The sequence below is a fragment of the Cupressus sempervirens genome, chromosome 5 (assembly GCF_028749045.1).
Source record: "Cupressus sempervirens isolate cs-2001-9-10 chromosome 5, ASM2874904v1, whole genome shotgun sequence".
Taxonomy (NCBI): Eukaryota; Viridiplantae; Streptophyta; class Pinopsida; order Cupressales; family Cupressaceae; genus Cupressus; species Cupressus sempervirens.
The window spans coordinates 202868971-202896571 of record NC_143122.1 but is presented as its reverse complement, the minus strand read 5'-3'; the positions used below and the strand labels follow the sequence as shown (position 1 = coordinate 202896571).

Here is a 27601-nt window from a genome sequence, read left to right as displayed (position 1 = left end):
TTCCAACTTCCATCGTAACAATTGGAATTAACAAATCTTTGGATAGAAGAATTGAAATGGACAAAAGCCTTAATTTAAATGACTCAGTAGTAGCATTACCAACTACAGGCACTGGTTCAGGGAACTCCACATCAATATCAGCTCCTACAAGTCCATATACATATGGGCTACCTGGACGCGAATGTCTGTCACAACAGAAAAAATAATTACATTTGTTTAGAATTCTTAAATCTCGGTGTTGATATTCTAAAGTTAAAACTACTTTTGAAAATAAAACTTCCTAAAAATTGATACTGTTTCAAAAAGGATAAAATCACAGATTTATTTAGTTAGCAGTGTCTTAAATATTTTTGCACAAGTTCAATACTTTAACAATAGAAGATATGGAAGTTAAATGGAAGATATTGAGCTTCATGATCATCTCTTTAGACTATTCAAGACTTCATGATAATGTTTCTTTGGCTTCATTGTAATCCTGAATTTGTAACCCTTGCTTCAAGTTTCTTTTCTTAGGCTTCTCAATTTCTCTATATGTATAACTGAGTGCTTCCTTAAGATCCTTTTCTTCATCTTCCTCATTTTCTTTCACTGTATCTATTTCCCTTTCATTCTTTGCACCATTTTCATCATATGAGTCCTAATCATCACAATAGGTTCTTCCAAGGAATTCATCATGTATTTCCAAAAGTGTCCATTTGATCACTTCATCACTTATTTTTGGTGCTTTGTTATTAATATCCTACTTAATATTTCCATATTTCTTTGTTATATGTGCTATCTTGGTTTACCTTCAAGTGCTTAGATTTTTCTGAAGGATCCATCTCTAATACCAATTGATGAGCACACGGTTATATGAGGAGAGTGGGGGTGTTAATCTGTATAACAAATAACTTTTATTTTCCAACTTAATCTCAAAACATATTCATTGCATATTAACATTCATATGAGATCTAACTATAATGTAACACAAATAGAACACAAGATATACGTGGACACCCTAACAAAAGAAAACCACACAAATTAATGCTTTCTATGTAATTTGTTTTTTAACAAAGTTTGTAGGTTTAACCTACTAGAGGCACCAACCTCTCATTCTATTCATGAGCACTTGCCTATAGAGGCACCAACCTCTCATTGTCTTCGAGGCACCAACTACTCATTCAATTTTCCAACTTTTCAATGTTGCTTCTACAATATTTAATTAAAATCCTTTTCTTCCACAAATTCTCTTCTTCAAATTACTCTTACGGTGACAATAAATCCGTCATTGATTTGAATCTTCTCATAAAACTTTATAAACCTGTCATAAAAATGTGAGGCCTCGCCCCGACCCATAGTAGCATAGTGATACCTTATTATTATTTTGATACTCACGACTCGAAATGTCGGGACATTTTCTGATGCTTTGAACATAGTATATTATTTCATGTTGTGTGATGTTACTTTCAGATATTTGATGTTCGTCATTTAATGTTTTAAGTATATGTATGTTGATGAAATAAGTAAATGTAGGATTAACACTTTGATTAAGAGATTTTAATGGTTAAGAATTGAGTAAGATGATAGAAACCCTGACTGATTTATAGATGTATGTTTTTAACTTAAGTGATTCCCTGATACGTATATACATATGTGCATGTGATTTTATGGGACTACTGATGTGTGCAATGAGTGTGCAGGATATTTTTGCCAAGAAACCCGACGGAGGAACGGAACTGATGCCTATGTGCTATTTGTGGAAACCTTGTTGTTCGTAACTTAATTATATTGTGAGATGTATGAATGTATCTTTCCGTGTTCAGTAATTGTGAATGTTTCGTAACTATGTTCTTTTAGTGTCACTTGACACTCGTGAATTTGCATTCGCATTCCAACAAACTAGCTAGGGTTATCTGTGTAACCTTTGGACCTAAGTCGAATTAAGTTAGTGTCTTTTTGCTAATTTGTTTCTTAATCGAGTTTAGTCACCCCTAATCCGGATTAGTGCTTAATCTGCATTTTAGAGTTGTTAGATGGTCTTAATTTTTCCTAGCTTTTGTTTCTTTCCAAATCTATTCCTAAGACCTTTAAAACATGAAATATTTATACCCAAGGGGTATGGGTATGGGTTGGGGGTATTTTCCACCTCCTAAGCCCCTTTTATTGACTTTTGAGGTCACTCAAAAAGTCTATTTTTGCCTTTGTGCGAAAATTGGAAGTGGTTATCATGAGTTGCATTACCTCAACTCCACTGAGTGGTTAACCCTAGGATTGGTTGAGTTAGAAACTTCTAGATTTGTAGGTAAGTAGAGGAAGTTATTGCCCTTTTTAGTGGTTGAGTTTAGATCTTATTTAGGGGCCCTTTGTTGAGTAGTTTTTGTTGTTACCTAATCTCTACTTTTAGAGAAGAGTCTTGGAAGATTGAAGGCAAGGAAGGGAAAAACTCTACTCAAATTGTTTATTTGCCATTACCTCTTTGTGAAGGTAGGAGTTCTTCATCTCCCTTGTTCAGATTTTCATGCTTATTTCATGCTTATGCTACTATGTTGTTGTTTGGATGCTTGTATGTATGTTGGGTATGTTGGGGAGGATTGAAAACCATGTTCTTGAATGCTTTTCTTTCATGTTTATGTTTGAATTTTGAAGTTTTCTTGTATGAGTGTTTTGGTATTACTCACTCTTGGATAGGACAGAAGTGACCAATTTCAAGAAAGGTCCTTTTAATTGGACTCCAACAGTGTAGAGTCTCTTCTCAGGACAAAAAAAGGGAGAGAGGGTAAGTTGTTATGGGCCCCTACTTGTCAGCACAAACCACGTATGAGTTTTGGCATGTAAGAGTGGAAAAACGGAAGTTCTTGATTTATAGCCCCGATTGGGCACCTGGTTTGGTGTTGTGTCTGACATCTCCTATTGGAAAAATCCACCTTTCCCTAGTTTTGATTCATTGTGAATCTTGTTGTGAAAACCTAGTATGAATATGCATGTTTGATTTGTCTTTTGGTGATGCTTGTTGACACCTGATCAAATTCTGTTCTCTCCACGGTTCTTAGAAATGTGTTGCCGAAATTGATATGGAACCCTTGATGAGGGTCATGAAGGAAATTCAATTAAATTGTTGTAAATTTTGAGATTGGAATCCTATGTAATTTGTATTTCAAAACTTTGTTGCAATGGCAACGATGCCGAGTTTTCTTTTTGGTTCTTTCCCGGCTGAGCCTTTGAATCAGGTTTGCCAATAAAATAGTGGTCGAGTAATATTGCTTATCATGAGATTTAATTGTAATTTTCAGTTATATGGATGCACATCAAAAAAAATGAGATAAAAGGATGACATTCAATTATGCAAATTTTGAGTTCAATTATGTTAAGGAAAGAAAAATGGGTATGGTTGATATTTCAATTCAAGTTTGTACTTATTAGAAGATCAAATAAATTTTGTATTATTGTGACACAAACTATTGAATCAATGTTTTAAATCCATTCAAAATATATTCCCCTTGTTAAAAAAATAATAATATAAGTTGCTTGTAAATCATCACTTAGACAAATAGACTAAAAAAAAAATTGCCCCCCAAAGAGTTAAAAAACTCTCTGGATTTTGTATGGGCATATAAATTAATTCCCCACGTGAAAACAGAGAATATTCTCTGTTGATTCTCTGTTATAAATTTAAATTCAAAAAAATAAAATAAACAAAAACAATATAGAATACTAAAAGATAATACCTATTGTTATATCTAAAATATCCTAATTTATCTACCTACTTAACTTTAATAGTTAACTCCTTATCTCTACCCCCATCCCACCAAGAAAACTTTTGACATTACTCATACCACTTGTTTTCCTTTTGGACGTTGATTCAAGCCCCTAAAAAAAGTCTGCATTTTTATTTAGTACCCTCTCGTACCCCTCAAGATTTTCACTTGGCAATGGTATTTCATAAACCAATGGGAGGCAAGCATGTTAGTTGATGACCATGCACTTAGGTTTAAACAAACTTTCTTTCATCCTTTGCTGCCAGCGAATTTTGACCCAGGCTTGATGTGATGTGAGAGAAAGAGGGGAAAACTCTGACCTCTTTATGGTTTGTGCAGCGCTTGGTAAAGTGGGGCAGGTTTGCTTTTGAGTATGGAGACTTGTATCATAAAAGAATAAGTCAAATCAATGTTAAAACCTTTTACCCACCTCCCTTTCTTCCATGCGTTTGTTTCCGTGCTGATCTCTCCCACTTGGACATGCGCTTGGGAAGCGCCCAAGCTTGGGAGGTGTGCTTTTCCCACTTGCTGGAGTAGGTGCTTAGGTCGGGGGGTTGGGATAGTATAGGGTTATTTTAGTTTTTAAACAAAACTTTAGATTAGTATGTTATTAACGTTAGTTTGTTAGGATTAGTATTTTTTTTTTTTGATTAAGTGTTAGTCAATGTTTTTGTTATAACTTAGCTTAGTTTAGTAAGTAGTTTAAATGAAAAGAAAAGTTTTTGGGTTTCAAGTTAGAGGTAAGTAGTAGTTGGGGTTAGTTTTTCTTTTATAAGTATTAATATTTAGATAGATCATATTGTGTAGTTCTATTTCAATTGTCTATTTCTTTTTGTTTAAATTAGTTAAGTTTTATTCATGTTATTTTAGTTTAGATTTTAGTGTATTTAATTTTAAATATATTACTATTATCATTATTATTAGTATTACTTTAGAATAGATCCTTAATTCAATCAAATTGATATTAGAATAAGGTTTTAATAAAGTTTGTTTAAATTTTGTGATAGACGTTATCTTAATATCAAGTTCATTATCAAATGATTAGTCTTGTATTTTTTTTAAATGTTTTTTTTGGAATAAGTGAATTTTTATTATTGATTAATATTGTCTAAATAGATTAATAAATGATCAAAGTTAATAGGACTTAAATGATGGTAAATTATGGTTTTACTATTGCTCTAGAGATGTAATATTTAAAGTGTAATTAAAATTTGTAAAATATGAAGTCTTTTAATTAATTGAAATTAGTTGTTTTAAAACCTGAGTGATTAACTTAAGATGTTTTGTAGAGAACCTATACTTTAACTATGAACACAAATATATCAAACTTAGAGTATGTTAATTTTTAACTTTAAAAAAAAATTGGTGTGTTTTTGCCCTCGTATTTTGGGCATGACAAAAAACTTCACAATACTTTCTTCAACACAATTCAAGTTCATAGTATGCTGCAAAGTCTTCTAACCTTTGCATGAACCCTCCTCACAAAGTCTCATAAGACCTTCACAAATCTGATACAACTATTCCCATATCTTTTCTTTTTTAATCTGCATTACATTGTTCTCACACTCCTCTTATCGAATCTACCTATCATCTTTTTAACACTAGGAGGCAACTATTTAAATGAAACATGTCTTTAGAAGCAAAACAAATCAAACCTCTTGAGAAGACAAATACAAATCACCATAGTCTTCTTCGTTAGTCATCTAGTCCATCTCTGCAAGTCCTTGGACTTGGTGATCCTGAATGGGCTTTCCTACTTCCCTGGCTTCATTTTATTCACCTAATGGCCTCATTGCAGCGACATGAGTGTAGTGGACTACGCTCTCTCATGTGCTTCCCTCATCCCCTCCATCAACCAATTCATTGTTTCCCAATAATCAAGCCCTCCTTAGACTTACCCTCAGGATCTCCCCTCCCCCCACGCCACTGCCCCCTCCCCCCTCATGAGGCGACCCCCCCACCTACACCTACTTTTGCTTCACCAAGTGTAATGTCCCAATCTTTTTAGCATCTCAATGGAGTTATTAGCCTTTACATTCTCCGAAGGCTAAGTGGAGAAATAAGGAGAAACTAATTAAATTAATTTCTTATAAAGTCATTAAATAAATTAAAATCAAAAGGTGACTTTATATTTAATTAATTTAATTTTCTAGCACAACTAATTATTGTATTGGAAAGGGGGAAGCTTCTGGAGAGTGCATTTTTTAGAAGTACAACTAATTGTTGCCTTGAAATGGGGGAAGCTTCTAGAGAATGCAATTAAATAATATTTTATTTCCTTCTAGAAGGGTGAAGAAAAAGAATAAATAGAGGCAAGAGCTTCATTGTTAAACATTCGATTATTGTCAATTGCATTTGATATAAACTTGGGAGAAGAAACTAAGCGTTTCTGATTTTAGTTAGCCATTGGAGAGCGTCAATTCTTTAGTGTTGCAACCATTTGAGGAGGTGAAATATCCACTGAATTTGGCATTCACAAGAGCTTTATTCTAGAGTTCTAATTGTGCTTAAACAATATGCGTGAACAATGTCATGCTACAGTACTTATGCTTGATTTCAATTGCAACTTTCATCTCCATCCTTGGGCATCACTATTACTAGGTTCTTCTTGCAGCTATTAGTGGTTAGCATTGTAATTTTAGGCATATAATTTTGTTGTTGTAAGTGATAATTCAGAATCAAATTTGGCATTGTTGTAGTCATTATTGTAAGCTTGTTTGCCTTGGCAAACTCATAGCAACATTGTACATGGGAATGAATTCAATAAAGGAGATATATGTTATATGTCATTTGTTTGACAAAATGTCCATCTAATAGCATATATGATCAACATAATAGTTGAATGCCAATTGTTTGTAAAAATGTTAGTTGGCTGTAGGTATGTATTCCATATCTAGTTTCCATGTATATGAATTAAAAAAATACCAAAAAGAACTGCACTTGCATATTAGTTCATTGTAAGAGGCACTGTAATATAATTTGCGAACATTCTAAATTTCTTAGCATCATTCAAATTATATCAAACAATCTAAAACACAAAAAAATCAAAAAAGAGAAAGGCAGCATGCAAGTGTTTGACAATATTCCTTGAGCTAAACTCAATCAGTTTGAGCAAGGGATATTACACTGAGAGTGACTGTGACCTCTTCATCTACCACCTTAGACAGCTCCTCCCCTAGGATTCCTTTAAAGATTTTGGTGATGCTCCCTCCATGTGTGATTCACTTACAACTTGTTGTCCTCAATTTTGACATCACAAAATTGAGGCAACCCTATGGAATTTTCTCTTGGATTCGTAGGCACATCCTCTTTGTTTTAACATACCGATAAAGTATCATAAAGACACTTTGTTATCCCTGCATTGTGCTTTATTTTGCTTTATCTATGCGTTCTTTTGAAGGTATCCATCGAGTTGAATCCCCAATTGTTTATTAGTAAGAGTTTTCTACTCTAACTGCAAACACTCATTTTTTGGCAAACTTTCGCATCTTTTCTTTCCTTTTCTTGGTCTTGGAAATAGTTTTTAGTCTTATTTTTGCCTTAGGTTAATAGCCCTCGGAATTCTACCAAATTGGAGTTGTCTAGCTCAAGAAATAAGGGAAAATTGGAGTTTCTCACGTCAATTGCATATTTTTATTCAAAAGCTTGTAAAAATAGGCCTTTTATTGGCAATTGCACGATATAAGATCATATTTGGTATTTAAAGTGGATTTTGTGGTCCATTTTAAAATTTCAGCTCATTCTGAGTTGGTTTGACCATAGTTTTTTATGTTTTATAAATATTGTCTTTTTCAAGACTGTTTTTCATGTTACTTTATTAAAAAGTATAGTTAAATATTAAATATAGTTACATGAGACAACTTAAGTGCATAAAGTCAGATTTTTATTACATATTGCATACATCAACATGCAAATCACTATGTGAAAACTCATTTCCAATAAAATATAAGTCCCAACATTAATTTAAATGGACTTTTTCAATGCAATAACACATGTTAATGTGCTAAGTGAGTGTTTCATATGCATTTGCATATTTAAAACTTATTAAATCAATGTAAGTGGAAAAATCAAACTCATTTACATATGTTTTTGCATGTATAAGTTTATTTTATATATATTAATACATTTAAATGGGGTTTTTCTAACCTATTGCATATACATCTTTTAAAATTACCACTTAATGGACTTTTCAAGTTAAAATACATATTTTAATAACATGTGAATTCACTAGGTGGCAATTTTGGACCCAATTACATGTGTATGTAATATTTAAAAACCCATTTCACTTAGCATAAGCAAAAGTGGCATTTCTTTGGCCCAACTGCATGCATTTTACAATTTGTTTTCATGTTTTAAAACCCACCAAAGCAAAGTGGTGATTTTTTGCCCAATTTCATGTCTTTAAAAAACATGTAAATGGTCCTTAAAAGTGTGTTTTGCACTAAGTCTTTAATGAAAAACACAAAATGGTAATTTTGGAGTACATTGCATGCATTATAATATATGCATTTGAACAATGTAATTCTGTTTTTAACTTGCAACTTGCATATGGAGAGTTTTTGGGCACATTTTTCACATTCAAAAGCAACAAAAAAGTGTGTTATCACTTCATAACATGAGACTTTTTAATCAAACACCTAAAAGTGTCGATTTTTAGCCCAAAAACACAAGTTTTTAGCTCTCAAAAACTTCACTATTTTGCCCGTTTTTCTCAAAAAATGGATTTTCCAGCCTTCAAATGCTCATATCGTGAGGAATACTTGGTCATTTTTTATGATCTATGGGTCGTTTTTGCCTAAAATCACCTAAAGAACACATAAGACTACTCAAAAAGGGAATTTGTAAAGTGTTTTCTTCATTTCTCAACCCATCTAGGGCACGTTTTCGCTCAAAAAGCCCTAGTTTTGAGCAATTTGCACCATTAAAACAGCATGTGTTTGGATCAAGGTAAGTTTGAAAGCATTTCTTATCCTTCCTAGCTTGCTTTCAAGTCTTCTAAATCACTTGATATGCTTTGGACGCCATTTTTTAATGCATTTGCATATAGCATTGATTTGGTCAAAGTTTGTTCCAAGTTTTGGGCATTTAATCTCTCTAATCATCTCCACATGTCCAAATTCGAGCCATGTTGTTTGAATTTTGAAATATATTTAGGTCTTTCACTTTGGACAAATATAAAATCCTAAATCTCTTGGATTTATTTCAGATTTGCTCAAGTTATTAATAAGGACTTGTTTTTCTCATTCTTGGTGGAGTTGAGGTAAATTTTCTTGGTTATTTTTCTTAAAACATTTGTATATATTTGCTTTGTTTGTTCTTGCAAATCTTTGTCATTTCCATTTTCAGATTTGCATCTCTTTTGTACATGAAGTTGCTCCTTCTATCTTTCGTCTTCTTCTCCAAGTTGCATGTGCAAGGTTTCATTTACTTGCATATGCAGTCAGGTGTAAAATCTTGTTCTCAAAAGAAAGGCAAGTTCACCATTTTCCCCTCATGTGAATGCAAGTATAAATCTCACCAATATGCATTCTATGAACCTCCATGTGGCTGCCTTATGGATGAAGAATTTCCCACATTCTTGTTGGATACGTGGTATGAATTACACCTATTAAAGCATGTCATGTTTCCATTTCATTACACTTCACTCTTCATTTGCACATCTTAAAGCTCATTGTCTGCATATGCAATCCACTCTAAAAAACTCATTTTTGGTTTTTCTACTCATTTTTCAATCATTATGAGCTTAACCCATTTGCTCATTTGTTGTCCGCTACCATCCCACACACTTTCCCTATTCATACTTTGCCCAAATCCATGTTTTAACACATCAAAAACAAGAAATGGACCCATCCATGCTTGAAGGAACATTAATGGCTTTTTTCTGAAAACTCAATAACAACAACAGACATAACCCCACACATGCAAAGAAGAAAGAGGAATGTGAAGCAAGAGTGATCACATGATGGAGACTACAAGGAGGTGAAAGAATGATTACAAGTATAAAGTGCTTCCAAGTTGGTCAATGAACACTCAACGAAACAATCAAGGATGCATACTCATACTCCAGTTCGAGATGCTTCCACCAAACATGAGCACAACAATCATAGAATATCGAGCATCTTGTAGCAGCATGAAGACGCTTGATGTAATAGAACTTGTGCCTTGTAAGACACTTAAAATTTTATTTGTAATTGACATATTACATGTCATAGAAAAATAGGATGTAATTGCATGTGATAGTATCATGTGCAAATTTATAAGGTGTAATCAAGTTGCAATTGCATTAGGCATGCAACATTGAATAAAGTCAAAGTAGTTAGTTAGAGATAAGTCAAGGTGGTTCAAGTTGTTCCACTTTTTCCTCCATCTTTCTTTCTCCTATTTTCTTATATACAGGAGGGAGCTCATTGTAAATAATCATCTTTTGGCTAGGCAAGAAAATTTTGTCAATTTGTATTGTGCATTCTAAGACTTTGTGCTTGGATGTAAATCAAATTGCTATTAATAAAAGAAGTAACTTGCTTTCAAACATTGTGTTGATTCAAGGTGTAATGTGACAACATTTTTTGGATTTTTATTGCGAGTTTTGGAGCTTTGATCAAGAGTAATTTGAATCTAATTGTGCAGACTTTGAGCTGCCTATTGCATTCAAAGCCAATTTGAACTTTTGAAGACTTTGTGTTGTAGGAGGACAAATTGTAAAAGAGAGTAGTTGCTGATTACTTAGAGCTGAAGACTTTGGGCTTCGGTTGTAAATGTTTTTATTAAATTTGAGAGTACCAAGTAAGAGACTTTGCGCCTTATTGTTTATTCAGGACAACTGCAGGAGACTTTAGGTTTCTATTTTTGTTTCACTAAATATAAAAAGTAAACTGCTGCCCCTGATGTTGTTCTTACATCAATTCCAAGTTCACTGGTATTATCGTAGCAATAAGGCACTTTTTTTTAAGTTGGAAAGTTAAAGTTGTATACAAATCATTCTTGAAAAAAGAGGAATTGAATAAGAGAACAATCATTTTTGTAATTTCAGTTAAGTTCCTATTGAAGCCACCTACGATAAGAAGGGCGCCTCCCCAATTGCTGAGAGGAGAGTCAAATCTCATGATATGTTGCCTAAAATCCCAATTTTGTAAGTCCTAGTTGGTGATGTACAAAAAATTTAGCCAACACAACTACACTTTGGGAGTTCGTCATCCTCTTCCTTCCCCATTGCAGCTCCTCCCTTTCATGTTGCCCCAAGCATATGAGCACTTGTCCCTTGAATCAATGGTTCCACAAGGACTTCAAGTTCTTTTGCCACTCAATTCGCTTGGCCTTCTCCAGCCTTTCCCACTCGTTCCTCCAGTTGAGGCTCGCTTAGATCCACTTCCTTGGATGCAAGAAGCAGTTGTTCTTTACGAATCATTATAGATCCCTCTATACTCTCTTCTGCAGTCTCTGAAATTCTTCTTCCACACCTTGTTCCCTTGCCATGCTCCCCCCTTCTACCCTAGATCACAACTCTCTAGTCTCTCACACCTCCACCCTCTATGCTATCCCCCACCAATCCCCTCTCCAAGATGGTTTGGCCTCCTTTTGTGACTTAGGTAATTAATTGTGAACCTAGACAAGACCCGAGTGATAGTCTTCGACTGCTTAAAGACATTGCATCTCTATGCTATCCCCCACCAGTCCCCTCTCCAAGATGGTTTGGCCTCCTTTTGCGACTTAGGGTAATTAGTTGTGAACCTAGACAAGACACAAGTGATGGTTTTCGACTGCTTAAAGACATCGCATCTCTACTTCTACTTTCAAGGAGAACATATTGAGAACAAATCCTTTTACACTTACCTGGGGGTTGAGTTCTTTGAACCCCGTTTTAGTATGAGACCTGCCATGCAACACTGGGTTAATAAGGGGCTTAGTTCCCTGGCTACACCTAGAAAGATAGTGTTGCAAACGTCACTTCCAGGATACCACGTCTAAGATGTACCTCTTGGACTCCTTAGTCTGGTCGATTGTCCTCTACAACTTTATCATGTGGGGGCCCTGTCTCCTAGAGTCTGATTAGGCTTTGATTGAGAGAGTCTAGATCCTTCTTCTTCAACACATCATTAGGTGTCATCGATCCACTCCTTAAAATATCATTTTGAATAAGTTTGGATCTCATTCTTTCACACTTAGGATTATCTTTGATTTGGTTTGGTTTCTTAATCGTCTTTGGAACTTTGCAGACTTGACTAAGGGTCATCACAGATGCTCTTACCTAGCCTATTGCTCTTCTGAGGCAGTGGCAGGCCCTGATCTTGCTGGCAGATCCCATTGTTGGTACGTTCTGGCCTCTACCCTACTTGGTTCAATGGAGATTGTGATGGATCACCTTCCTCCATTTCAGTTCTCTTTGTATGACCCCGCTGACCTCCATCCCTCTCAACAGGATTTGAATGAACATGTTAAGCTTAACATCTACACACAATATATTATCACGACATGGAGTAACCCTCTATAGAGGCTCTGTCTGAGGATGGCTTTCTACATTGGACACTATATGGATAATCAGGGCAGGGTTATTGTACGCCCTTTGTATCTCACTTGACAATTTGACTCGTGCCCTTTTCAATTATTTGGGATCTTTCAGAGTGTGTTTCCATCGGTTACATGTACAGACCAACCACCAGATTGACAGAGGACAAGATCAGTCACCTTTGCCCCCGTGGGGAAGTAGAGATTGAGACTCATTTTGTGTATTGCTGCCCTATCTATTATGAGATCAGGGGGAGGTTCTACAAACCTGTTCAGAAAGTGCAAGTCCCTTTCTTCATTTTTTCGGATACACTAATTAGAGGTGTCTTGTACTTTATCTCTAGGAGACCATGTAGCTTTGATCACACTTTGCAGCTTCACTTCCCGTCAAGACAAACTGCAGACCAGCTCATCACCTCCTTCACCTCTATCTTATGCCCAGGGGACAAAGCAATTGCTTGGCCCTCCTAGTCACACCAAATTTGTGAGGCCTCGTACAGGACACACTCGACAGCATCAAAAGAACACTTTTGTTCTTTTCCGTTCTTCTTGTTCTTTCCTTGGACACCGTTTGGTGCTCTGGTTGTTGATTGTTGCCTCGTCATTTGTTTTCCAGTCCCTTACACCCTCTTTGTGGTCTCTTGTTGTACATTAATAAATTTATCTTTATCTTTATTATCTTTATAGATATTCTCTCTTTTAACAACTCCTAACTTTTGTCTTGTAAATGCTAATCGCTGACTTACATCTCTTAAACAAATTGCCATCTTTAAAAAGATACCTTTCTAGAATGTAAAGGCTGCTTTGAATAATTAATTTTTCCCAATGTAATGTATGTTTCTCCAGAGAATACATCTATATTAAATTTTTTCTCTCATGATAATCGCTCCTTAATACAATCACTTGCTTTATGGAACACACACCACTTGATATTGGAGATCACTGTTTTAGTTCTTATGGATGGCTACCTTTAGATGCTATTTGTTGCTTTCACACAAGGATTGCCTTCTCAACTTTTGTCTTGTTTTGTTTGCTTATTATGTGAATTGCTGTCTAAGACTTTGTAATTACTGTTTTTCTAAATAAACAAATCACTCCCACTGCATATAGTTTCGTAATATAAACATTTTAATACAATTGCTTTCATTGATATTTCAACTAGGGTCATTGTCTTTGAACTCAAATGGCGCATAATAAACTTAGTCACTTCATCAAACTTAGTCGCTTCAACAAACTTAGTCGCTGCAGCAAAGATATAGGATAGTTACTTTAGCAAACTTAATCACTGCTCATACCACGATTGACTAAAGCAATATCATAAATCTATATGTTTCATTTTCACATCAAAGGGATGGCACATCAGCATTAATAAGAAGGTCAGCTCACTAAATGGTGCCATTTCCTCCCGGGAAATGTTTCATGATTATCAAGACTCGATGACGAACAAGAGACAAGTGATTGAAGGGCTGGTTACAGATGTGTAGACAACCATTACCTACAGAGAGAAAGAACATATGATCAGCGAGGGTTTCGAGGAACTAACATGCAGGGTAATAAGTGAGAGTAATGAGCTGATTCCAGAAGATGTTGTAATATCAGAGCTCATGAAAGTGATTCGCCTAGATATTGAGGTGAATGAATTCACTCTCAGTTCCATGAACAAACCTACAAGCTTTAACATCACACTAAATACATTAGCTGTCAAGAAATAGACTCTGGAAGAGGCCTGGTCATATTGTAAACCTTGCATCAGTCATCTCAAAGTTTTTGGCTACACTGCATTTGTTTGGATTCCCGATGCTAAACGCACTAGGTTAGATGTCAGAATTGAGAAGCTCATGTTCACTAACTACAGTGATAATCACAAAACTTAATGTCTGCTTAGGCTAAACTTGAAGAGAGCGGCAAAGCCATTTCCAAATGTGTGCACACAGTCATCAAAACAACCATTATAGCATGACATATAGATGCACCTGATCCCGGAGCAATGCAGGAGTCTATCTGTAGATTCAAGGCTTTCATAGATAGTCTTTCAAGATCCACTAGTGTCGCAGACAATCATTTTTCATGATTTCTACATAGTTTCTGTTGTTGACATATTACAAGTAATCGAAGAGCAAGTTGCAATCATAGGTGAACTTTCACCTGCAAAGCTACTACATGTATCGAATTGCAAGTCAAAAACATTACGACTTGTAAATTGAATAAGTCAAAATTAGTTATAGAATTAGTCAAAGTTGTTAGGGTTCTCCCACCTTTTTCTCCCAACTGCTCACCTATATAAAGGAGTGGGCTTCATTGTCGCAACCAGGTTTTGTTTATGCAAGTAGACTGCTGAAATTTCTTGTGGAGTGAAAACTTTAATTGTACAAAGTTTCAAGGTGAATCATAAAGAACAAGTTTGCCCAAACTTTATGTTGTGAGTCTTGTGAATGGTTTGTGTTTTCTAATGTTACATAGATGATTCAATGTTTGACCCAATGAGTTACTTCATCTCTACTTTCATAATCTTTTGAGTTCATTATTTGTGTCTTTTATAAACTTTGTGCTACAATAGAGGCGAGTTGATATAATATAGATCAGCTTTAGATACTAAGAGCTGAGTGAGTTTGAGCCTCAATTTTAAGTAATCTTTATAAAATTTAGGCGTTCAGTAAAAGACTTTGAGCTTTACAATGTAACCCAAAACTGTTATCACTTGGGATAAGTGTAGAAGAATTTGTGTTACTATAACTATTCCACACTAGAAAATAGACTAGCATCTTCTTTGTTGCTCTTATGTCAACATAGAAGCTACTTATACTATTGTAGCAACAAATCTTTTTTTGGTCAAGTTTAATTGTTGGTCCAAAGGTATTTGTGAAATCATTCCTGAAAAAAGAGGAATGTTTTGTGAGAACCGCCCTTTTCTTATAAGTATCAGTCAAGTCCTTGTTGAAGCCACCTGTAGTAAGAAGGGAGACTTCCCTATTAATGAGAGGAGAGAGTAATCTCACATGACATCGTCTAAAATCACAGTTTGTAAGTTGTGGTCATAGTGACTTATAGAAATTTCAGCCTACAATTTATACCATCATTGAACAAAGAATATCATTGTATATTTCATATTCAATCAACAATTCTTGCATTTTTGAAGAAAAGTGTTCTAGCCATTTTCTCTCTTATAGATGTTAGTTTGGTTATGCAGGTTTTTTTGGTGGTGTTGAGTGACTGTTAACTCCTACAAAAAACACAGATGAGCACCCCAATTTTCAATTCCTTTAATAAATACAGGCAACAAACAAGCTAATTCAGTAGCTTTGTGTTCCAACTAACAGTGAATTTTACTTCTATACAAATCAGGGAAAACTCTATGGCTATAAGCAAAAATTATACAATCTATGACCAATAGAAAGTGTAAGTTCCAAAAACTAATGTGAGAGTCAGGAACTTGCATGAAAATTACAAACATAAGTTCAATCGCTGCATCACCACAAACACTATCATCTAATAAATTCTCAGTAATTTTAATTCCATAAATAACTATAAATCGAGAAGACAAGTAGATGCACATTGTAATCATATGAAAATATTCAGTAAGATAGATCTGATCAATGCCTTTGCCTCGTAATTTTAAATGCTTCTGTTTGTATTCCATATGTCATTAGTGATATGCTTTCCTTATCTCATTCTAATTCACATGTGACCAGTAGTCTAGAGAATAGACATAAAATAAAGAATTATTTTCAGTAACACAATCTGAGAAGACCTTTTCAAGCAAGATTTTTTGAAAAATCAATATTGTACTCTATGCAAAAGATGATTCAGAAATACAGGGATTCAAAGACTGCATTGTAAGGGTACCGACACAAAACAAAGATTAAACAATTACTATCAAAACCTGTATCATTTCCAAAATGAACACTGCACTATATGTACTATGTTGAGTTGAAAAAATTGGGGTTAAAAACCTTACATGTCAACTACAATGTGCTGTCATTTGTCCTATGTCTATTAAAGATGCAGTGTCGTTCAAACATTAAATGCTACTGTAACGTTCCCGAATGGTTTCGGTAATGTTCCCGAAAGTTTCAAAAATTTCCCGAACGGTTTCGGAGATGCTCCCGTGCTGCGCGGTCACAACCCGTGCTACGCAGCCACAGTTGCCCGTGCTACACGGCCACTTTCCCGAACAATTTCAGAGATGCTCCTGTGTTTCACGACCTCAGTTGCCCATGCTATGCAGTCACTTTCTCGAATAGTTTCAAAGATGCTCCCAACAACTTCTGCTCTGATACCACTGTAATGTTCCCGAACGATTTTGGTAATGTTCCCAAAAGTTTCGGAAATTTCCTGAACGGTTTCGGAGATGCTCCCGTGTTGCGCGTTCACAGCACTTGCTGCGCGGCCTTAGTTGCCCATGCTACGCTGCCACTTTCCCGAATGGTTTCGAAGATGCTCCCGTGCTGCGCAGCCTCAATTGCCCGTCCTACTCAGCCACTTTCCCAAACGATTTCGGAGATGCTCCCAACGATTTCTGCTCTAATACCATTGTAATGTTCCCGAACAGTTTCAGTAATGTTCCCGAAAGTTTCGAAAATTTCCCAAACAGTTTCGGAGATGCTCCCATGTTGTGCGATCATAGCCCATGTTGCGCGGCCTCATTTGCCTGTGCTATGCCGCCACATTCCCAAACAATTTCAGAGATGCTCCCTACGGTTTATGCTCTGATACCACTATAATGTTCTTGACCTCCGGATGCCAGTGGAATGCAACTCGAATGGTACCGTCTAGTATCCAATGCCTATGACAATAGATGGATTGGTTCTGTATGAATGAGGAGTGTTACGAGCGTCGTACAGTGGCAAGAAGGAGGTGAAATCAAAGTCGTACGGTGTCCTTGGTAGCTGTATGGTAGGATGAAGGGATCGTATGGGGGATTTGGGGCAGTGTAGCCATACGGGGAGATGAAGGAAGAGGCCATATAGTGGATTGGGCAATGTAGCCGTACGGTGAGGAGGCTTTGGTGGCCATACAATGGTGCAAATCACTGTACGATGAGGGTGGTGAAGAAGTATGGCATGGAAGAACAAATCAGCCATATGGACAAGAGACTATGCAACAGAGGAAAGTTGTATGAAACACATGGATGTCGTTCAATGATATCTTGTTCGTTTGCTTATTCTCTTGAAGTGCGGAATGATAAAAGGTGTACGAATGGAAGTGATAATAATGCAATCTAAACTTATGGATACAAATTTATCAAATAGAATCAAATAATAATTGAAATTAGAACACAAATACCCTTTGATTAATATTTGCCAAAGATGGTGCTCCGATTTGCCAGATCTGAGCGAAGTAATACATGCAACAACGGAATAGGGTGAGGATTGAATCCCACTGAAACCACACAAGCCAAATAGGGAAGATCTTTCACTTCCGAAATGGCGAATGATCCAGAACTCCAACAAGAATTTGCAGTACATAGAAAATAATCCAAAAGCATATCTACGACTACCTACAAGCCGTGCTTAAATACCTGTTGGGGAAAACCTTTCTGAGGGTGTACAAAGATAGTCGACAGCAACATTTAACAACAGAAACTAAATTAAAAATAGGTCCGAGATATATTAAATCAATCGGAACCACAAATCCAAATATTAAGTTGGGCCCCATATTATTTAATTAAAGTAACTAATTAAAGGTCCTAATATTATTTAAATTCTTGGACTAGTTAATTAATTAATTTAATTATAAATTTACATTAAAATTTAGGGACATGACAGCTACCCTCCACTACCCCAACTGACTAATTGTTGCCAACTATGGATATCGATATAATCTTTTGTTCATAGCATTTATTGATGTCAATTGGATCATATGAAAATTAGTAAGATTAACATACTAAGCCACCATCTTCTATATCTAGTCAACAAAACTATGTATGTAACTTGAAACAAATTCTCAAACGATTCTAATCTGATGATTCTTAGAAAGAAGATAATATATACAAGATGTAGAGGTGATCACGGAGATTGTACATCATTGTGAGGTGACTCAAACACCTCGGAATCAATCCAATTAAAATAGTTTCCTGAGACAGTTGAAATGAGAGATAATTTTCCTGGTATCAAAACTGTTAGCAACAATAGGATGCTCATTTGTAACAATACAGTTTTCAATGTCTTGTAGCAGTTTTGGCTTCATTAGACCCAACAGGCAAGGCAGTTCTGCACAAGGTAAAGGAATATACAGAGCACTGAGAATGGTGTCTATCCTAGTTCTATGGCTTTTAGGCTTCTTCCTCAGCCCTTTCTTGATGAATTACAATCAGAAATCTTAAGAGGGCTATTGTTAAATCATTCATTATAGCCTTAGTTGCTTTTCCTGATTCATGAAAGAGTGTGAAATTTATGACTGTTGAGTGTGCTGAAAAGCTACAAATCCAAGCCCGTACATTGCAGCAAGTGGTGGCACAATTGCAAGCATAGGATACTGTAGACATCATGTGTGAATACTTGAAAACCTTCTAAAAGAAGTGAATTTGTAAGACTGCAATAAGTTACTAGAAAATAAAATGCAAAATTGTAGGATACTACAGACATTGTGTATGTATACCAAAAGACCTTGTGAAAGCAGTAAGTTTGCAAGATTGCAAGGAGATACTGGAAAGAAAAAGCAAATTGATTTACTCTCTTAGAGTTTCTTCCCACAATGGATTCTCCTAAGAAATTTCATAAATGAGGCTCTGTTCTTGTGGTATGTTTAATACTTGCTTTGCTATTATTTTAAATATTTAACAACTCTTTTCTTCAGATAAAAACTTGTTTCCTTGTGGAAATTCAGAAGTTTGTGTTCATACAATCATCTAAGCTCCACATGGAAACTGAATAAAATTTAACCTGACAAATTAGCTATGAAATATCTATGCTAATGATGGATCATTTCTACTAATACCATTGTCACTTTGCATCTCTTTGCTACATAAAAACACATTCATGTAATGCCCTAAACCATGTGATCCCTCCATCTTTTTTTAAAAAACTTTATAGCTAGTGACACTAAAAAACATGCATCATAGAATTGGTGTCATTCCAAATGATGATTAAACAACTAACCCAGAAATGAAACGCTCTTTACGAGTACGGGCTTGACTTGGGCCTTGTACTTCTTCCACAACACACTGCAAGAATAAAAATGAGCACAGTATCAACTAACCATATATAAGATGCTGGGATACCGTTCAATAATAAGGTTTTGAAATATACAGAGAAAACAAAAAAATATTAGTCAACTGATCACGAAAAAGACAGAAAGTCGCTCCAAGTGTATTTAATCACAAAACCTAACCATGTCCAAAAATGGATAAAGAAAAAAAAACCTTAAAATTCAACTCCCGGGCACATTCTTTCATACTGTAAGATAATCAACCATATTTCAGCTCCAAAAATTAATAAAAGTATCAAACCAAAAATTAATTGATGAAACCGTCCATGCAGTTCCACTAAATTTAATACAATTGCAAATCTTTAAAAGAAAAAAAAAAGGATGCAACCTTGCAATATCTTTGTTGGCAATGGACTAAAAAGTCCCATAGATGGATGGAAGAAACTTCCTATAGATTGAGCTTAAGTCCAATTTTGATAGAGCAGGCAAAATGGGATTGGCAAAGAAGGAATGGATCATTAGAGAGGACAATGATGAGTAATCAATGTTAATTCTTGAGGTCCAATTTGGAATCAAAAGACACAGAAGCCACAAGAAGTCACTCTATTATAAGGAATACAACTTGCTAATAAAAATGGAAGTTAGAGACTATAGATTAAGGGCAAGCAGTGGAGCTGATAAAGCTATAAAAAAGAGCTCATGAAATGGCTAACAAACAAACAATTTCATTCAAGAAATGAAAAGGTTAACAGTTTAGTTTCGTGATCTCATACTGGTACACAGAGGGGAAAGATAATACAGTAACAAATTTAGTAGCTAACAGGCAGTGGAACAATTGGAGAAGATGCCTTATGTACACAACTTTCCCTCCAGTTTTAAAGCCAATATCAAATAACTGTCCCAGAATGAACGAGCTTGTTTTTTAACTTGTAAAACTCAAAATCATAAAGAGAAAAATTTAAGACAATGAAAAAATATGATGTAAGAGCATCCAGGCTCACAAGCAACCCTCCATCACCAAAATTTAAAAAATTTAAGTTTTCATCTTTGGCGTAACTTGCAGCTTCAAGTGCATATTTTTTTATTGTTGAAAGGTAAGATATTCATTTTATGAAGACATGGCTTCCATTTAGAAGTTAGTGACAGCCAGTGTGATTAATGTGGTTTTAAGAGTATTATATTTCACAGCTTCAAAAGTTTAAACGGTTGGAGGCAACAATTGTTATTTTTGTCATGCCCCCTAGTTGAAATAGGATTAAACAATAAATAATAATCATCAAATTAAAAATATTAAAAATAAAATTAAAATTAGATAAGTTAAACAAATGGTCAAAAGGTGTGATTACAATAGTTGTCTCCCTCAAAATGAGATATAAAAAAGAGAGAAGAGTACTTCATTTGAGGGGAACATAGAGGAAAGAAAAAGAGGAACATAAGAATTAAGGAAGGATTAAAGGAAGGTACAAAAAAAAGGGAAGAAAGTAAGGAAGTGACTCTTTTAAAAGATGAAGGGTTGTGAGACTTTCAAAATGTGGTGATGCTAGACATGGTGAGGAGGCTCAACCATTCCTTACAAAAGATATAAAAGAGGAGGATCAAATGGAATGGAGAAAAGGCTTAGTTACCGATTCGTGAAACGAATCCAATTCAGGCACGTGAATCAGATCTGTGGATTTATGATTTTTTTTTTCCAATTATGATTCGTGGAGGATTCATGTGTGTGTGTGTGTGTGTGTGTGTGTGTATATATATATACTAAAAAATGAGAGAAATATAAATAATTCTAAAACTAAATCATTTCAAAGTATGAATCTATGATTCTAAATCATTTCATAGTATGAATCTTTGATTCTAAATCATTTCATAGTATAAATCTATGATTCTAGTATGAATCTATGGATCAAATCCATAATGATTATAAGAAAATAATCTATAAAAATTCTAAATTCTAAAAAAAAAAAAAAAATTTAAAAATCTGGATGAATCTAGCCACGGATCTAGATCCAGCCTCTAGGGCACGAATCCGGTAACTAAGAGAAAAGGAAGTAGAGGAGATCTAGAGCGAATTTAGAACAGAATTATAAGGAGGGATCTGAAATAAGAATTGGAAATGTGCAAGTCGTTGGGGTTCTTTGTGAAAGAAAGGATGCAATGAAAAATAAAAATACAAATATTGAAATTATTGACAACAAAACCAAATGCCAACAGAAGGGAGATTGAAATTTAGTTGACTAGATTTTGAACAAATATAAATCGTACCAAGCTAATAATATTCTGAAACTAATAACAGCATACAAGGATGAAGAATCAACTTCAGAAAGTGTTAATGTTTTTGCCCAAAGATTAGATAAACAGCAACAAAGAAGAGTAAAAACTATACACAAAAGGCTCAAAAATTTATCTTGGGAAAACCCTTCCACTTGAAGGGAAAAACCCAGCTATGCCAGAAATAAATATCTTTTATTTAATAAATGTTTGAGTACAAGGCTTTAACTTTACTGATCTACAATATACCAAGCAATCACATATAATAGATTGCATATGACTCTTCATCTTTCACACAAAGGTCTCTTTGAGTCCCAAAACTAAGACGCTTCATATTTCCAAATATTCAACACTTCATATTTCCATACACATCTTTTTGGGTGACGTATGACACATCTTTTTACATAATATTAACTTCAATATAATTACAAATATCTCTTTCAACTGAAGATGACCAAAACGATCATAACAAACATATTTCAATATCATAAAATTAAAGATAATGATCTCTATCACAGCTAAAAACTTCAACACTCCCTCTATGCAAGAGAGGGATCTTTAGTCAAGCATGGACACATAGTTGCAGCCAAAGATGGAAAATTCACATAGCATATGTTATCTCAGCATAACATAATCCACCATAGTTACATCATAAGCACATAGACTGGAGTCATACATATGACTTTCACCATGCCTGCTCACAGAGGGTAGAATGCAGATTTTTTATCTCAAAACTTCTCCCAAAAGAAGGATACATTTCCACCATGCCTATACGCAGAGGGTGGTCCATCGTACCTACTGACAGAGAGTGGAACGAGGGCTTTCAACTCAGACTTCTCCTAGAAAAGAATATATTTTCACCATGCCTACTCGAAGAGGGTGATCCATCATACCTACTCACAAAGGGTGATACAAGGGCTTTCATCTCAAACTTCTCTCAGAGAAGATAGCATTAATTATTGAGATTTTCTCCTAACGGAGACTCCCTCTCAAGAGGGACAACTTTAGTAACTGAGATTTTCTCTTAACAAAGACTCTAAGCAGGGACAACTTTAATAACTGAGATTTTTTCTTAATAGAGACTCCTTTTCAACAAGGACAACTTTAATAACTGAGATTTTCTATTAACAAAGACCCCCTCTTAGCAAGGACAACAAAATCACCACAATAAGATGGCTAAATATTGCATAAACTTGCAAAGGGTTGGACATCTCCCTCTGTCATGTAATCTCCCTCCGAAGCTAAATAGTCTCTCTCTAAATATGATCTTCCCCTTTTAGTAAAGTGCCACCAATTTAGTATCAAGACTGCAAATAGCATAGCATAATCTCTCACCATCCCCTTGCACCCTACAACCAAGAGAGATTTATTACAACTCATGAGACCCTCTTATCATAGAGGTCAACGCAAAGATATATTCTCTTTCGAATTAGATACAAAAATCATAAAATACTTATTTCTTTTAAGTTTGATCTCAACACACATAAAAAGAATGCAGCCCAACTTTCATATGATAATCATAGAACTTGTTGAACAAAATGTGTTTTTCAATAAGAATGTTACCATAAAAGAAAATGAGAACTGCGATCTTCCAGATAATGTGCCAGACTAATCACAAGCCTTGCACAAGGTCAAGTTAGCATACACATGATATAATCATAATTGACGGCTCCAAACATAAAATGTTCTTGTTTATGGTTGTTCATTCAACAAATCATCATCATCTTAAAATCGATGTCATACAATAATATGCAAATAAAAGGATTACCTTAAGAATATCCCATAGATCGTACCAAAGCTCCTTTTTATTGATGCTAATCTTTATCTTGATGTCAGACCATTATTTCAATAAATCTTTTCGCACACAAAGTGAATAAATCTAAACGCTTGAGAATCCTTGCACATCTATGATCACAAGAATAGCGCATACACACACCATACCCAACACACATAATAAGTTGAATCATAAATTAAACATTGCAAAAATTTCCTAACTTTATCAAAAAGAAAAAACAGATGAAATAAAGACATCCGTCCAAATAGAATAAGTGGCAAACTCTTATGTCTGCAAAAACTAATATATATCAGCCTTTACAGATAATCGCCAAGCAATCTGATTTCCATAGGCATCAAATTTGAAATATACAATTATTCTAAAGAAACAATTTCAATTATATTATGGGAAAAGAGAATATTTATACATAAATTTGAGCAAACTACTTATTATAATTACTTGTTGCTTTTGCCACTACATCAAACATGTTGTCCTTTATTGAAAAGGACAACTCCTTATGAGATATTGCACAAGGGAAATCTCCAGAGAGGAATTGCAATCATGAATAGATGTCTTGCTAGCAAAAGGGGGCAAGAGTCAAACCAAGACCATTGTTCACTCTTGGCCTTGCCGCCATATCCTTCATGAAGATATTCCCAACAAATGCCTCCTTAAAGAAAGAAGAAAGAGTTGCTTCCTTGAGATGAACACAACTCTCACGGATATCTCCAGATCATGAGAAAAAAAGAAAATGATCTAGCAACCAATCACCTTTAGTGCAAAACTCTTTCCCTAATATTTATGCAGATATTTACACAAATAGAAAGAATCTCGAATATAGGAGACAACAAATATATGATTCATATCCAATTGACCCTTCATGAATAATGCAGCAATTAATTTATAGAATAAAACAGATATCTCGTTATGTAAAATTAAGCATTTATCTGTTAATTGAATATTGACGCCAATCCGAATGAGAAGCGGCGAAAGGAAGAGGGTTTCTTCTCTAAGTCATCAAACGTCTCTAATTCATTCTTTTGAATCACTCTCACTACAGTCATGTCAAAGAAATGATCTGTTCTATTCGAATAATTTAAACCACGCCAATATTGCAATAGTGCCGTCAAGCTTTTGTACACAGATGCATCGCGATGAATACAAGAAACTCCTACAGCCTAAGCAAGCAATTACTCGAAATAATGGTATTACACAACTTCAACACCATTCCTTTATAATAAAATTATAATAAGATAGTGGCTTAATACAGTTCCTGAAGAAAATTTAGTAACTCCAGCGGTATTGACAATAACCACAGAGGAGAAAAACTATATTGAATACAACTAGAGAAGAGTAATAAACACCATCAAGAAATATCTAGCTGTTCAAAAATAGAATGCATATCCTCTACACATGTTGATAAAAGGCAAAACCAAACGTATATCCTTCGCACACGCTGATAAAAGGCATCCACCAAAAAAGAGAGACTAATCCCCACAACACCAAAATTGTCGATATTTTGCCACTCAAAAAACTCATCATTTATTGGTCACCACAACAATAACAAATACATCATATGAACAAATAATTAGAATAGTTGCCAAGTCATCATCTAATAGGAACATAAGACAAAGAAATGGAGAGGCCTAATGAGAAAAGGAAAATACCAAACCAACAATCATTTTATATGAAACGACGCCAGTGTCAATGACATGTATCATGCATATACCGCTATGCAATGACATTGTTTATGAATTCCAATAGTTGATAGAAGTTACAAGATTCTCCTTTCATCTTCACAAAAAAAAATTGATTGAATACATATATGCCACTCAAAATTAGATAGACTCATTCTCACTATGAAAGTTGTCACTCACATATACCCTAAAATCTAGGAGATTGTCCCAACTAGTAAAATTGGCTCGCAAAGCCCATGTGTAGTTGCACAAGCTCCTATAAGGGACTATGCACTATCTCTACAAAAATCATGTAATAGGCCAAGCCAACCTCCATTAGTAACCAAACTAACTAAGGAGGGGCCATTATTGTTCGCTTTCCCTAAGATTGCTTGCCCTCAAGCAAGTTGAACTCCAAGTGTTGCAAGATGTGCTCACTGTCCTATGCAGCATCCTCTATGGATAAATCCTTTCTCTTCACCAAATATTCCCCAATAGTCTCCTCTCTCAAGTGTCAACAATAGCCTTAGGCACCAAAACTAATTTTTCCTCCTTATCAAGAGGTGAAAGCACTAGAGACAGTATCAAACTATGTCCAATCACCTTCTTGAGATGAGACAAATGGAAAACATTATTTACCCAGTTGTCAACTAGTAATTCCACCTTGTTAGCCACCTTGCCAATACACTTGATGACCTTGAATGGTTCATAATAATGTAAAATAGACTGATTCTATTACAGGTACCTAGTCTATTATGCTTCTTAATACTGGACCTAGGCAAAATTGATCTAGGTCGTTAAGGAGATGTCGCCAGTGAAAGCTTGGTCTAGAAGAAAGCCAAAAATAAATCATTTGAAGGTTTTTGGCTCTATAACTTATGTTTGGATTCTGGATGCCAAACGCACGAAATTAAATTCCAAAACTCAAAAATTGATATTCACAGGGTACAATGATGCACATAAGGCTTATCGATTGATTGATGTTGATGCCAATGGTCTTATTTTTAGTTGAGATGTGGTATTTCATGAAGCTTAAGGATTGTTGTTTACCATACACGGTAAACGGATAGTTATTACATTAAGAGACTACAATGTAACACAGAACACGTACTTTTTTCGTATTTGCAGAGTATACAACCATGAGTACCATGATGCTTCATAATTCCATTTAGATGATGTACATATACTTTCCGAAGGGGTGACTCAATCGTCACACAACCTTTCAAAGACTATCTAATCCCGTCGACTGTAATATAGTTTTTACCGACAACATCATCCCCCCCCCAAAAGAAAAGTCATCTCCGAATGACAAAATAGAGACAACTAAACTACTAAGTACATCAAGACTCAAAACAAACTAAGAAGAAGATGGGTGCATCCCCGGTAGGGCCCCTGTAGTAGATGTCCTTTGTGCCCGTAACTCATTCAGATGTGCCCGCAACTCATGTATCTATTGCGTCCGAGTGTCCAAATCCACCTGTTAGTGAACAGATTGTCCTTCGAGAAAATGTGTGGAAATCCAACCCTGAATGCCCAAGTGAAAGGACAAATCGACACCAATAGTTGGATAGGTTATCATGGGATTGATAACCTTCCTCTAAATTTTTATCGGGTACAGCTCCCCGTATAAAATATACAATGAATTAAATGTAAATGCTTTTACCAGAAAGCATAAAAGGACAACAGACATCTACCCGTAAACAGAGTAGATGCGAAACCTAAAAGCCTAAAGAAAAGAAAAGCAAGGAGCAGTAGATGACACAAAGTTCATTTATTGAACGCTGCATTGCATAGTAAACATGAGAAAATGTCTTCCGTTCTCTTGAGAGAATTGAAAATCAAAGCTTTTAAAGATATTTGAACTGATAATGTAACAAGAAAACAACGATATTGAAATGTAATTCAGAGAAAACTAAACATGACACAAGGTTCATAATCAGTGGAGGGAAAATACACCATAATCAAAGTTCTGATATACTTAACCCTCAGTCTCCCTTCCCTGACTGCAAAAGATCACAAAGTATCTTGTGCACATTACAACCAAACCACTGTTCTAAGAAAGACAGAAACTTCTTTCACAATGTTACATCAACCATTAAAATCCTAACTCTAAATCAAACACACAGTTCTAGAAAAAAGAAATAACCCATGCTCTACCTCTCACAGCCTCTCAAAAAAAATGGAATAATTTGCAGAATCTCCTTCCCTTCTGGAGCACAAAGTCTACAATCGGAAGCTAGAAGAATGGAAAAAAACCCTTTGCCTATCTGCCCTTGGCTTCTTTTATTTGTTCTTTCCCATGTCTTTTCAGTTTCTATAACTGATTCTTGAAAATCAATATCATTTAGAATCATTCCCGTAGAAACTTTTTTTTTATTTTCCTCCTCCGTCGGTTTTCCTTCATAAACTTTACTAAAGTTTATTTTCATCAATAATAATCTTTTCCAAAATGATTTCGATGACTTTCAGTTTTGCAATATCTGCCTATGTGAGAATCTCCATAG

General features: G+C 35.1%; 1 protein-coding gene across 3 annotated transcripts in view; it reads right to left on the bottom strand.

Annotated features, from left to right (window-relative positions):
* The window catches only part of MSH1 (MUTL protein homolog 1), a 255585-nt gene that overhangs the window by 173060 nt on the left and 54924 nt on the right, over positions 1–27601 (bottom strand). For all 3 annotated transcript variants that reach the window (XM_089829144.1, XM_089829143.1, XM_089829145.1), the window contains exons 7-8: positions 19334–19398; positions 100–185 (exon numbers count right to left, since the gene is read on the bottom strand). In XM_089829144.1, coding sequence (XP_089685270.1) covers positions 100–185; positions 19334–19398 — 151 coding nt within the window. The remainder of the gene's footprint in view (positions 1–99; positions 186–19333; positions 19399–27601) is intronic.